The sequence below is a fragment of the Perissodus microlepis genome, chromosome 3, assembly GCF_051167445.1.
Source record: "Perissodus microlepis isolate ML-2025 ecotype Zambia chromosome 3, ASM5116744v1, whole genome shotgun sequence".
Taxonomy (NCBI): domain Eukaryota; kingdom Metazoa; phylum Chordata; class Actinopteri; order Cichliformes; family Cichlidae; genus Perissodus; species Perissodus microlepis.
This window is the reverse complement of record NC_140463.1, coordinates 24384674-24398010: the sequence shown is the minus strand read 5'-3', so window position 1 is coordinate 24398010 and position 13337 is coordinate 24384674. Positions and strand designations below refer to the sequence as shown.

At 40.6% G+C, this 13337-nt stretch overlaps 1 protein-coding gene across 3 annotated transcripts in view; it reads right to left on the bottom strand.

Moving 5' to 3' along the window:
• The window catches only part of clcn5b (Cl-/H+ antiporter 5b), a 48777-nt gene that overhangs the window by 20000 nt on the left and 15440 nt on the right, over nt 1-13337 (bottom strand). For all 3 annotated transcript variants that reach the window (XM_084923659.1, XM_084923661.1, XM_084923660.1), the window contains 4 exons: nt 8074-8246; nt 7073-7172; nt 5022-5209; nt 4474-4596 (listed from right to left, as the gene is read on the bottom strand). In XM_084923659.1, the coding sequence (XP_084779785.1) occupies nt 4474-4596; nt 5022-5209; nt 7073-7172; nt 8074-8246 (584 nt within the window). The remainder of the gene's footprint in view (nt 1-4473; nt 4597-5021; nt 5210-7072; nt 7173-8073; nt 8247-13337) is intronic.

Here is a 13337-nt window from a genome sequence, read left to right as displayed (position 1 = left end):
ATTTTAGGGGGATATCTGTGTGTGCAGGTGACTATTACTGTGCATAATTATTAGGCAACTTAACAAAAAACAAATATATACCCATTTCAATTATTTATTTTTACCAGTGAAACCAATATAACATCTCCACATTCACAAATATACATTTCTGACATTCAAAAACAAAACAAAAACAAATCAGCGACCAATATAGCCACCTTTCTTTGCAAGGACACTCAAAAGCCTGCCATCCATGGATTCTGTCAGTGTTTTGATCTGTTCACCATCAACATTGCGTGCAGCAGCAACCACAGCCTCCCAGACACTGTTCAGAGAGGTGTACTGTTTTCCCTCCTTGTAAATCTCACATTTGATGATGGACCACAGGTTCTCAATGGGGTTCAGATCAGGTGAACAAGGTGACCATGTCATTAGTTTTTCTTCTTTCATATCCTTTCTTGCCAGCCACGCTGTGGAGTACTTGGACGCGTGTGATGGAGCATTGTCCTGCATGTAAATCATGTTTTTCTTGAAGGATGCAGACTTCTTCCTGTACCACTGCTTGAAGAAGGTGTCTTCCAGAAACTGGCAGTAGGACTGGGAGTTGAGCTTGACTCCATCCTCAACCCGAAAAGGCCCCACAAGCTCATCTTTGATGATACCAGCCCAAACCAGTACTCCACCTCCACCTTGCTGGCGTCTGAGTCGGACTGGAGCTCTCTGCCCTTTACCAATCCAGCCACGGGCCCATCCATCTGGCCCATCAAGACTCACTCTCATTTCATCAGTCCATAAAACCTTAGAAAAATCAGTCTTGAGATATTTCTTGGCCCAGTCTTGACGTTTCAGCTTGTGTGTCTTGTTCAGTGGTGGTCGTCTTTCAGCCTTTCTTACCTTGGCCGTGTCTCTGAGTATTGCACACCTTGTGCTTTTGGGCACTCCAGTGATGTTGCAGCTCTGAAATATGGCCAAACTGGTGGCAAGTGGCATCTTGGCAGCTGCACGCTTGACTTTTCTCAGTTCATGGGCAGTTATTTGGCGCCCTGGTTTTTCCACACGCTTCTTACGACCCTGTTGACTATTTTGAATGAAATGCTTGATTGTTCGATGATCACGCTTCAGAAGCTTTGCAATTTTGAGACTGCTGCATCCCTCTGCAAGATATCTCACTATTTTTGACTTTTCTGAGCCTGTCAAGTCCTTCTTTTGACCCATTTTGCCAAAGGAAAGGACGTTGCCTAATAATTATGCACACCTGATATAGGGTGTTGATGTCATTAGACCACACCCCTTCTCATTACAGAGATGCACATCACCTAATATGCTTAATTGGTAGTAGGCTTTCGAGCCTATACAGCTTGGAGTAAGACAACATGCATGAAGAGGATGATGTGGACAAAATACTCATTTGCCTAATAATTCTGCACTCCCTGTACTCGTTGTTCACTAGAACAGAAACGTGAAAAACTAAATTCTGAAACATGAAACTGTAAAGTTATGAAACCCAAAACCAGTGCCGCTGCCAAAACTTTTAGCCATGATGGTAGATTAGGGGTCGTCAACCCTGGGCACGCGAAGGGTTAACTGATGGCACAACCATAGCTGGACTGGCCATCAGGCATACCGGGCATTTGCTTGGTGGCCTGATGATTTTTTTTTTTTTTTTTTTTGTAACGGTATAAACAATGAAAGGTGTTGGACTGGCCAGATGCTGGCCAGTGTGTAAAAATAACTCAGTTGTTTGTTGGTGGCTATGGCGGAGCTTCCACAGAGGCCAGCAGGTGGATGAGAGAAAGGGGAGGCAGGAGAAGGAGAGACCCGAGGCGGGGCCGGTCCGAGTGTCAGGTGAACTTAAGTTCAGGTAAGAAGTTATAACCTGCAGTCCATCTGGGTCAGATATAAACCAAGTTTAGGTGGAGTTTATTTTCGTTATGCTGACTTTTTACAGTCAGTTACAATAACTCGTACTGCGTACTAGCTAGCATGATGGAGTTTCTATACAGCTGGGTGGGTGCTATGATGTTACTGATAGTGAACTTTATTTAATTCATAAGGTTAGTTAGTAGAGTTTCCAACCGTCCCATAAAAAAACGGAATCATCCCGTATTGAGAAAAAATATTACGCGTTTTGTGTTGAGCTGAAAAAAATATTCAGCTCAACACAAAACGCGTAAAACGAACACAGTTTGTCCCGGACTTCAGCTACAATGAAAAAGACACAAAGCTGGACTTATTCTGTGTCTTTGCTGCACAGCTGCCTCTTCTTCTCTCATTCTCCCTCTCCTGTTTCTACTTCAATCATGAAACTGATCAATGATCAACTGATTGGCTTTTCTCTCGTTTGTTTATGTCCCACTTTGCGCCAGAAAGAGGAAACCAGTGGATGTCACACTAAACAACAGCAGCACGTTTAAGCTTGATCAGCTGTTGTTAGAATTTATTTAATATTCATTTCTACTATCAACTGATGTTTGCTGGAGCCACAGCTGTAAAAAAGCTGCTGGTCATGATGTCGGTTTGGATATGTGGTGAGAGGGAAACATGAAGATGAAACCAGGAGATGTCCTTACTGAATCATCAGAGCTGAACAGGTGATGGAGAAACAGGTTTACCTTTTAGGTGACATGAATGATTGAAGGGAAGTTATGAACTGTTTCTGAGAGACAAATAACACCAGGATCCTTTTCTAAGTAGCTGACAGCTGGTAACTGTGCAGGGGCGGGTCTAGTAAAGTTTTGCCAGGGGGGCAGGTGGGGCATTAACAGGGAAAGGGGGGCACAAAGAAATACTTTCTTATTTTCATTTAAAATGTCTGGCTGTGATTAAATAATTATCTGAAGCTAACAACCCCAACTACCAGCTACCAGATTAAACTTGTAATTGGCTAAAAATAACTTAGCCTACTGGTGAGAGGGACGTTGTTAGCTTTCCACATTCCGACACTTCAAAAGCTTCAGGAGCTTTCCGCTCAGTACAGCATCAGCACCACGGAAATACACGGATACATCCATAGACTCGAGACACAATGCGTTTTTGGGACTTTCAGGTGTATGGACCAATGTTTTATTTTCTGATCAAACCAGAAAGCTTTAATGAGCAGCTGGATTTGTCTCGCATTAACTGGCTGAGTTAATGCCAGTTAATGCGACATCGAAGCAGCTGGAATCCACAGCTGTGTGTGTTCATGGCGCTGCATTTTCACCTGGACATCACTACCTGACAAGTTTAACTGTCTTCAGAACATTGCAGAGGCCTTATTGACAGTACTTGGCTCTAATATCTGTGTGAGCAGATTTTCTCTCACATGAGTGTCCTCAGGTAGTCGTCTGAATGCTGGACACTCGGAGACCTGTGTCTCTGAGTGGGAGACCAGACATCACATTAACATGTGTGTCTCTGTATTAACAAACATGCCATATTGGCTCATTTTATTTTTCTTATCATTGTTGTGAGGAGACCATAAATAGCATTTGTATTTTCTGTTGTACAGTTCATTTGCTGTCATGGATAAAAAGTGTTTTTTTTTTTTCAAAATAGCTGATAACTATTCGCTGATAGCTGCCAACATCTGCGAACAAATATAATTCTATAAAGTGGTTCTATATAGTGTGTAACTGTTAATATAGAGCGTTATTAAATTTATTGCTAATGCAATCATATGGCACACTGACTTCTGAGGAAATTTTAAATGGCACTCGCCATCAGAAAGGTTGCCGACCCCTGTGGTAGATCATGGATATCAAATCCTCACAATTCTGAGCCAGAGGTTTGAACGGTCTTCATTTTTACATTTATTACAAAATCTGAATTAAAAAAAAAAAAAATCTTCTGGGATTTTAAAAGAACATTTCAATAGAAAAATCTGATTTTTGAACCAATCCCAAATTATTTTAATGAGATTGAATTGACCGCAGTACCTAAAAGGCCCACAAGAGGGCTGGGGACAATACTTAAGGGATTGCTGCCGTCAATGAACCGAAGAAACTGTGTTTGTTCTTTGTTTAAGAAAAAAAAGAAAAAGAAAAAACTCTGGGTCCAAAACAAATTTCTTCTTTTTAAATGAGAAAATGTTTCTGTCATTGAAACAGTCAGTTCAAAGTTTGGGTAACAAGCTCCCTCTACCTTTCACTGGTTTATTACAGCAGTGTGGAAAAACAGAGCTGTTATGTGGCTTGCTTTTCTTTACATTTATATGTTAAAGATTTATTAAATATGACATTTTTAGGTTACATTTTTAAATTTTTAGAATTTTCTTTATAGTGAAAGAGAAGAGAATCTCCTGAAGGTGTTTTTTGCCTCTATAGTTAATTATCTAACAGTCTTAGTGGTCCAACTATTCCTGATATCAAAACAGGCTCTAAGTGGCCTATGAACTAAATAAGAGACGAAATAAAAGCAACAACATAAAGTGGGGAAAAAGTGATTTAAACCATTAATATAATCAGTCACTTAAAAACTGATGGTTTACCATTATTGTTTAGAGTGCAGCCTCACCTCTGGTATTCCTGATCCGCATGCGTACGGCGCAAAGGCTCTGACCAGTATGACAGCCAAGAAGGAGAACATCAGAGCCCAAAATATGTACATCAGGTAGTTCATGATGTAGGCAAAGGGACCCTGCAGAGGCACAAATAACACACACACACACACACACACACACACACACACACACACACACACACACACACACACACACACACACACAGTGACAAATGATTTTTGAAAAAAAAAAAAAATAAACACAACAAACATAAATAAACATAACATAAATAACTAAGCAGTGATTAGTTTTGTGGAAATCCTGAAGTCACAGTGGTTTAGATTTTGCACCATGACAGTTTTCAACCAGTAGATGGAGCCATAGCAGCACTGAAGCCTGAGGAACAGTCAACAAATCTCAAACTCAAGGCTTGGGATAACACTTCATTCACACATTTGGAGCCAAGAAAATCCCTCAAAAACAATTCTGAGAATAATAACTGCTACCAACTATAAATTTCACGCATCAAAATCAGCAGAAAAGCTTTAAAATCTTCTCCTACCTCTGACTTTCCTGTTATGAGCTCAGCCCAGCTCTGCCACTGTGGACACCGGTCCCTCTCCTGGAACGTGGTCTCGTTAGACAACCAGCAGCAGTGCTCGTGGTTGAACCAGAAGCCTCGGAGACACAACCCTCCTTTCACGTCCGTCATCCAGTGGGCTGAGATGTCGATGCCTCCGGCTAGAGCACCTGAAAACGTTGAGAAGAAAGACAACAAGAAAGAAAAATCTGTAAGATAAAGACCCTAAAATAATAGAGAGAACCCCCAACAATCAGACAGCTTCCCCTATGAGTAAGCACTCGGCGACAGTGGGAAGGAAAAACTCCCTTTTGACAGGAACAAACCTCTGGCAGAACCAGGCTCAGGGAGGAGCAGCCATCTGCTGTGGCCAGTTGGAGGGTTAGGGGAGGAAGACACGAGAAAGACACACTGTGGAAACACTGGCTTCAGCAGACTCTCCATTTGTTTCAAGTCTAAAACAGATCGTGCTCCTCTTCTTTGGAACCAACGGCCTGAGGAGATAAGGCTAAATCCTTGACCTCCTTTAAAGTTCATCTTAAACTCACTTTACATAGACTTGTATTCTGTCCTCTCAGTACAAGTAATGCTGTCTTTTACAGCCTTTTATTGTCTGGTTACCGCCTTAACTTGTCTACGTTATTATTTCTGTTCCCTTGCTTGAGGTCTTAGCAGTAGCAAGGCAACAGAAGTAACAGTGCTCTCCATTTTCACTGAGATAAGCTACAATGATGAGTTTTAAAATGAGTTTTTGAGACAGAACAAATCTGGGCTAGAAGATAAGCCTGGTATTAAAATGTAAGTGAGGAGAACTTTATTTTGACCGATATATCTCACCCACATGATGGTACAATTTACACAAAATACAGGTTATTGAAGTTTCCTCCAGTGAATCATGAGAAAACATAAAATATCCAGGTCCCCATGTCATAGACATTAGTCAAACTTTGCACAGTTTTGTTTTATTAGATACGCTCACGTTATTGCACAGGGCCTGAAGAACGCTGTGCTTTTTCATGGAATGACCCAATTTATTGTGATTGCCTGGTTTGCGCCTTACATTTTTCCTTTATTGTTTTAACAATCTCGACTTTTATGTTTGTTTGAATTTAGCCTCTGAGTACTCTGCATAACTCTGAGTTCTGTTTTTATAGGTGCTATATAGATAAAGTTTATTATTTTTATTATGCATATCTGAGTACGACCAAATGTCAGAGAAGTGGATCACTGTAATCTGAACAAGTCAAGTTTACAACCCAAAGGGTCAACAAAAATTTTTTTAACCAACATTGCTAACATTCATTTCCTTTAGATATGTGCCGCCCTGCATATTTTCAGTGCTGTGCTCGTGCTACGTCGCGGCTCTAAACCCGTTTTCTGTCACCACATGGGATATAATGTTCAGCTGATGCAGGCAGCAATGAAACCAGAGAAAAAGTCTGAGCAAGTACAAACGCTTTCCATCAAAGTGCTTCAGAAGCCTGAAAGTATGGCCTGGGAAGATCAGTTAAATAACTGTGTTTTTAAGAGCAGTGCCCTAAAGTCTGTTGCCACAGCAGATAATCTACCTCCATCTCACCCAATCCCCGCCATCCTTCTGTGTAACACAAACCATCTGCATGTCCTCCTTCACTTCTAATTACTGAGCTCCATCTTTAATATCCTTTGTCCAGTATATCCACTATCCTTCCTCTGGACAAGCCCAAAGCATCTCAGCCTTGCCTCTTTAACTTTGTCTCCCTACTGCTCAGGACCTGAGGTCCCAAATTCAGCAAAGATATGATAACATTTCAATAACCACTCAGAATTTGAGCTGCTGCACTTAAGAGGGACAATTTATGTGCGAGACACCCAATTCAAAACGGTAGCGTATAAAGAATTTGCATACTTTATGCTGCAGTGTGTTTTTCAATTCACAGCATCTGGAGTTAGTTTGCTTTTCCTTCCTTATGATTGTGTCTACCTGTTATTGAAGAGAACTGTGGTAATAAAGCATTAATAAATGTATGTGTGGGGATGAGTGTGTGCAGTACCTGACATGAGTCCCACCAGCAGCATGAGCAGCCACCCTGAGAAGGCATCACTGATGCTGTGCAGCAGGGCCACAGTGGACTGTCTGCTCTTATTGGTGATCTGGATGAACGGAGAAATGAAAGAAATGAGAAAGTGAAAAATTTCTTCCATATCCTAAAAACATGACATTAAAGTCATTTGAATGACGCTGAGACCTCTGAAAATATACAGCTGGTCAAGACAAAAAGTGACGAGTTATATTTAAGTACATTTATCTCATGTGCTACTGTATTGACGGCTCATGTAATAAGGCGTGAAGTCCAAGCTACATCTGCACATAACCTCCATCGTCCCTGTTTCTACTCTAAAAAGTGTGGCGATACATAAACAACCCACATAATGCTAAATAAAACAAGCAACAGATCGGGATCACAAAGTGATTCACAATCATAAACAAATTTAAAAAATAAATAAATCCAGTCCACAGGTATCAAATGACATTGTAGTGCATTTAATGTAAGTTTAGAAGCCGCAAACTCAAACACAAAGTCTTCTTTAGTTTTCAGTCTAGGACCAGGAACCAATAAGAGCTTTTGGTCAGAGCACCTCGATGAACCAGCACCATACCCATGGATGCAGGAGTTTGCTAATGCAAGCAGGCATATGAACATATCTGTCAAACAACTTCATGGGGAGAGCGCAAAGATGACAAAATAGATCCCCAATAGCATCACTTAGAGGACTGAGTAAGTAGTCGTTCAGGAGCTTTGTGGACCACTTATAAGTGATCTGAAGATGACTCACTGAGGCAACGAACAGTGACGTACCAAACATGAGGAAACAAAGCAGTAATCATAATCATTTTTGATTTGGACACCATTTGACGGACCCAGATCTACCAAAAAAAAAATTGACCTTGAACTGATGCTTGCTTTGGCACCCAGAGAGTACATTCCTCATCTTATTATAGGTATGATAGTGAAATTCATCTAACTCCCCCAAAAACATCATTCCTCCTTACCTCCCTGTGCCTGTCCCGGTCTTTGCTCTTCTCTCTGACCCAGTCGATGGTGTTGAAGTCTTCATAGGTGCCCACTCCAGGCAGCGGATCCTCCAAGGGGTCAACAAGCCTGCTGGGGCCGTTACCATTCATACCGGCTGTTCTGCTGGTGCCGTTACTCTCCTCGTAAACTCCTGAAAGCAAGGGACAGAAGGTACATTTGAGACAGAGCAATGAAGTCACATTCAAACACCTGTCTCTTCAGCACTTCCTGCAATGAGGCAATGATGGGACCACAGACTGATGTATACGGAATATAACCTTTCCGCTTTAGGCTTCTCAGTTGCAGCTGTCACAACGTCAGCAGGACTGCAAGATTCAAGACATTTGAAGATTTATTAGAAAGCTTTACTCATCTAGAATAACCAGTGTTAGCTTCATTTACTGAGCAGAGAAACTCAATTTAAATGCATGTAAGTATAGGTCTGCCCTGAGGATGGAGGAAGAGGAAAGGTCTTGAGAATACCAAAATGACCACAGGTTCATTTCATTAGGAGCACAAATTTCAGTAAATCTAAGAGTAGAAATTTAGGTTTCTGATATACAAGCAGAGAAAAGCTGTTCAGAAACATGTACCATCACCATTGTGCCGAGTTGGTGTAACTTGAAATACACAGACACAAACTATCGCTCAATTCTTTTCCCGGGGACCTTCTGCATTCATTCTGGCTCTACATGTTTATTCATGTAGTCCAAGAGAGCAGCTTTGCATAAATAACTGTTCAAAACAATCCTTGTTTGTCTTACACTGTCAGAAATAAGCTTGTTTTTCACACTTTCCACTGTTTCACTAAAGCTTGGTGAGCAGTTAGTGAGTGTTTGCAGTAGGGCTGCCACGATTAGTCGACTAGTCATGATTACGTCGACTATCAAAATCGTCGACGACTAATTTAATAGTCGACACGTCGTTTGAAGCTTTGTAAGATCCCAAAAGACGCAGGAATAAGTAGTAGGATTTAAGAGTGTAATAACGTACTGAAACAGAAGATGGCAGCACAGCATGTACAAGGATGCCAGCTGCCGTTAAACCCCGAAGAAGAAGAAGCTGTGTCCCAGAATTCATAGCGCGGCCCAGCTCAGTTTCTAACAATGGCGGCAGCTAGTTAGTTTTAATATTACTCTTATTATTCTTTCTGGGTCACAAAATAAACATTTAACATATTTTCAGGCGAGAATGTAGCTGTGTAAACCTCAAATATCTGCTCAGTTTATCAAGACACCACATATTTTCAAAAGCGCTCCGACGTTTTCGGAGACGTCTGTTACCCACTAGCTAGATAGCTAGCCGGGGTTTAACGTTCACTAGAGCCGTGAGAACACCGGACTCCCAGCAAATCGTTTTCAAACCCACCGCTGTCTTTCGCTACTCAGGTTAAACATGATATATAAGTCACTTAAATAACTTACATATGTTATTGTTTGGCTTTTTTTCAGTATTTTATTTGTTCCTGAGTAAATCGTTTCGGCTGAGATTAAAGTTATAGTTTTTACACAGCTGAATAAACATCAAGCAGACAGCTGATTATTAGAAGTGTGAGATGCTCGAGAATATACTCTGGAGTCCTGTTATATTTTAGATAGCAAGGAGCAGATGGCTGAGTTTAAGCTTCACTGAAACAATCTGCAAATTTCATTAAAATGTAATAAACTGTCATCTTGTCTTTATTTTTAGTTAGCACATACCTTAAACACTTAAAGCTGTAAGCTAATGATAGTTATATAAGAGCAGATGCTGCTGGTGCAATAAGCTGTACGTTTTACGTCCAATGGATGCATGATCTGATTAGTCGACTAATCACAAAAATAATCGGTGACTAGTCGACTATCAAAATAATCGTTTGTGGCAGCCCTAGTTTGCAGACAAGTCAGCATCTTCTAGGAAAATTACAGGCGACCGCTGGCAACCTGCTTTGTGATCAAAGCAACTTCAAGGAGCTTTTTCAGTGCAGCACTGCATACCTCTTTGCAACTGATTCACTTATCGACATCAAGCAACCTCCAGCTACCACTTGTCAACCAACCAGGGATCACACATTTTCCTCAGTGACATGCGGCTGCTGGGAGGTTGTCAGCTGGTCTCTATGCCTGTGTGACCTTGAAACCTGATTTAATCCTACATTGCAACCTTCTGGATCATTCAAGTCGTAGTACAGTTACATTTCTTGTAAGGAGCATGTCAAGTTACGGCATAAGGTTAAAAGGACTTTCTGGTTACGTCGTAAGTTACAATGTAAGATTTCCTGCTAAAGCATAATTCAGGCCTAAATGGGGCCTAAGCAGGTTTTCACCTGGTTAGCTGGCCTTCCCAAAGGAAAGTCTTAACAGTAGGTGAGTGGGATTCGGTGTTGATGATGATCATGTTAGGGATATCCTCTCTCACTGACATCATACAGAGTCGGGAGTAGAAAAAAAATTGTCTGAATTTAAGTCGGGGGTGGGAAACTCCAGGCCTCAAGGGCCGGTGTCCTGCAGGTTTTAGATCTCACCCTGGGCCAACACACCTGAATCAAATGACTATTTCATTCCCAGGTCTCTGGAGAACTTCAAGACATGCTGAGGAGGAAATGTAGCTATTTAAATCAGCTGTGTTGGATCAAAGACAGCTAAAACCCTGGGAGACAGTAAAAATATTACATTTAAAAAACACAAATTTGAAAAGTACCACAAAAAATCTTAAGTAAGTATTTTACATATATTAAAGTCTTCACAGCATTTAAGCTTGAGAGTGACAGAAATGTCTTTCTTACAGAAATAACACTTGTTTTTCAAAGATGAATGTGTCAACAGCAGCAAAATGAGTTCCTCCTTCTCTCAAGCAAAATCTGACTACTGTATAAAATAACACACATAGGCCTAAATGCTAAGAGTGGTAACCCCACTGCTGAGTCTTATTACAAAGCAAAGAAAAAGGGTAAAAAGAAAAAAACATTGCCCACCAAAGAGCAACAGGAAAAGTGCATTGTAGCCTGCTTCTATGATTTTGATAACACCAATCCTATACAATGCTGTATTGATGAAAGTCTGAGGGAAAGACACACAAGGCTCTGAGATCGAGTTCTGCTTTATTCTCTCAAGCAGCTCCAGAACAAAAGAGCCTGAGTACGTGGCAGTGTCTGCGCTACAGGCAATCATATCCAGACAGCAGCAACCAATCAAAAACAGATCCAAATGGAAACAGGAAACAACGCAAGGAGACCTTCAGATTTACGCAGTGAGGAACTGTGTTATTATGAGCCCAAAACAATGGCCTGAGCTGAAATTAAAAGTGTTTTCACTTGAGTATTAGTGCGGAGCACAATATAATTGTAATGACTGGGAAAGCAGAGGAGAGAACTACCCCTGAGAACTAAGGGGGGGAAACCCACAGTACGCATGAACTTACATTAGTGTTAGGAAGATGGTTCTCCTCAGGTGATCATGAAGTGCAGTGTGGTGAAATTCCAGCTTGTGATTCTGATGTGCGATCAGGAAGCCACGGCTGGTCTGATTTAGGATTACTTCACATTTCTGCATTTTGTAACACTACAGCAGCAGAATGTTATTATGCGACAACACAAAAGGGACATTTTACACACCCGAGCTGACAGGTTAGACTGGTTTTACAGGGTGAATTAACAGAACTGATCTGTTGATATTTGTATCAGCATGGTTTAGAGGAACACCAGTATGGGTGAGTGAATTAATAAAGGGGAAAAAGAAGGCACAGTTTGTCACGCAGAGGCAAAGTTGTAGCCACAGCTACGTCGTTAAGTATTAACCTGGATCGTTTTGCCCAATCACCAGAAGCCTGGTTTGAGACCCCGTTTGTAAACTTATATAAACTCCTGACAAGAATCCTTCTTGCAGGTGTCAAAATGCCTTGCTCACTGGCACATTTACAGCACTACTGTAGTATGACTGGCAATGGAGGTCTTTATTAGTAGGAAACACTAAAAGCTATGAAAATCCAGTTAAAAGTCCAAAATGAAGGCCCTCTGTTACATTATCCAAAGCTGTCCAGTGGGCCAGATTAGAGTCTTTACAAGCCGATTCTGGCCCCTGAGGCTTATGTTTGACAACGCTGATATAGACATCACTGTCTCAAGTTATGCAAAACATCCCTTTCTGCAACGTTAGAGGGCAGCTGAGGGTAATGAAGCCTGTGACATACCTGTGGTAATAATCACTCATCTTTAAAAAAATAAAAAAAATACAACAACAGCAGCATGAACTAGTTCAAGGTTTATCGTACCCGCCCTCGTGCCATTTATTAGCCATACTGCACACTGTGTGCATGAACAGGCCGCAGGCCTCCATGACCCTGATAGTGATGGTCTGCTAATGTGAAAGCAAAACATAAATAACTGGAAAAATGTTCTTGGTCATATTGTGCTCAACGCCCTGCATCCAAGTCCATCTCGGAGTCCTTCACACGATGTGGAAATGCAACATCTGTGTTAAATTGTTTTCCTTTCCTGACACTGTGATTGGGTGAAAAAAAAAAATCTCAGAATAAAGAAAACAACTTTGTTGACAGTTCACACTTTCAAAATCATGAAGTGTGTTATGCTTTGTTCTGCTTGTGTTCAGCCTTGGACACAAACTGTGGTGCAAACCAGGGCCTCGCCCTAATCCTCCGATCTCTCCCAGGCTGAAATGTTAACAATTTGTTTCTGTGTGAAGACATTTTGGTTTTGTGCCTTTCTCCATGTGCACTGACAGCACCAACAGTTTATTCAGATCGTAAAACAAACACTTCTTCCGGCTCAACGTCCTGAAGAAGAAAAAGCAGCAGAAGCCCCATTAAACACACTCTTACTGCATTTACACCTTATTTCTATTTGCTTTGCAATACGCCTGGGTTGTATTACATTTAGCTTTTTAGATAAGTTATTCAACATACAATAGCAATCATATTTAATTATTTTGCATTCACTGTATTTTATTTAGATTTCAACATTTTTATATTTTTTTATTTGATGTACTTTTTTTTTAATCTTTACTTAATATTTTATTTATATTTTTATTTATTTTTCCTTGAGAGCCATATCCATTTTATTTAGATTTGGATTTGACAGTCAAGCTGTTTTATATTCAAATTTTCATTCATCTAAAATGCATTTTTATTATTTAACATTTTATTTACATTTTTATAGATTTTCATTTCAACTTCTGTAATGATAAAGTGTTTTATTGCATTTTATTTCGATTTTAGTTACTGAACTCCTTTAATTTATGTTACCTTA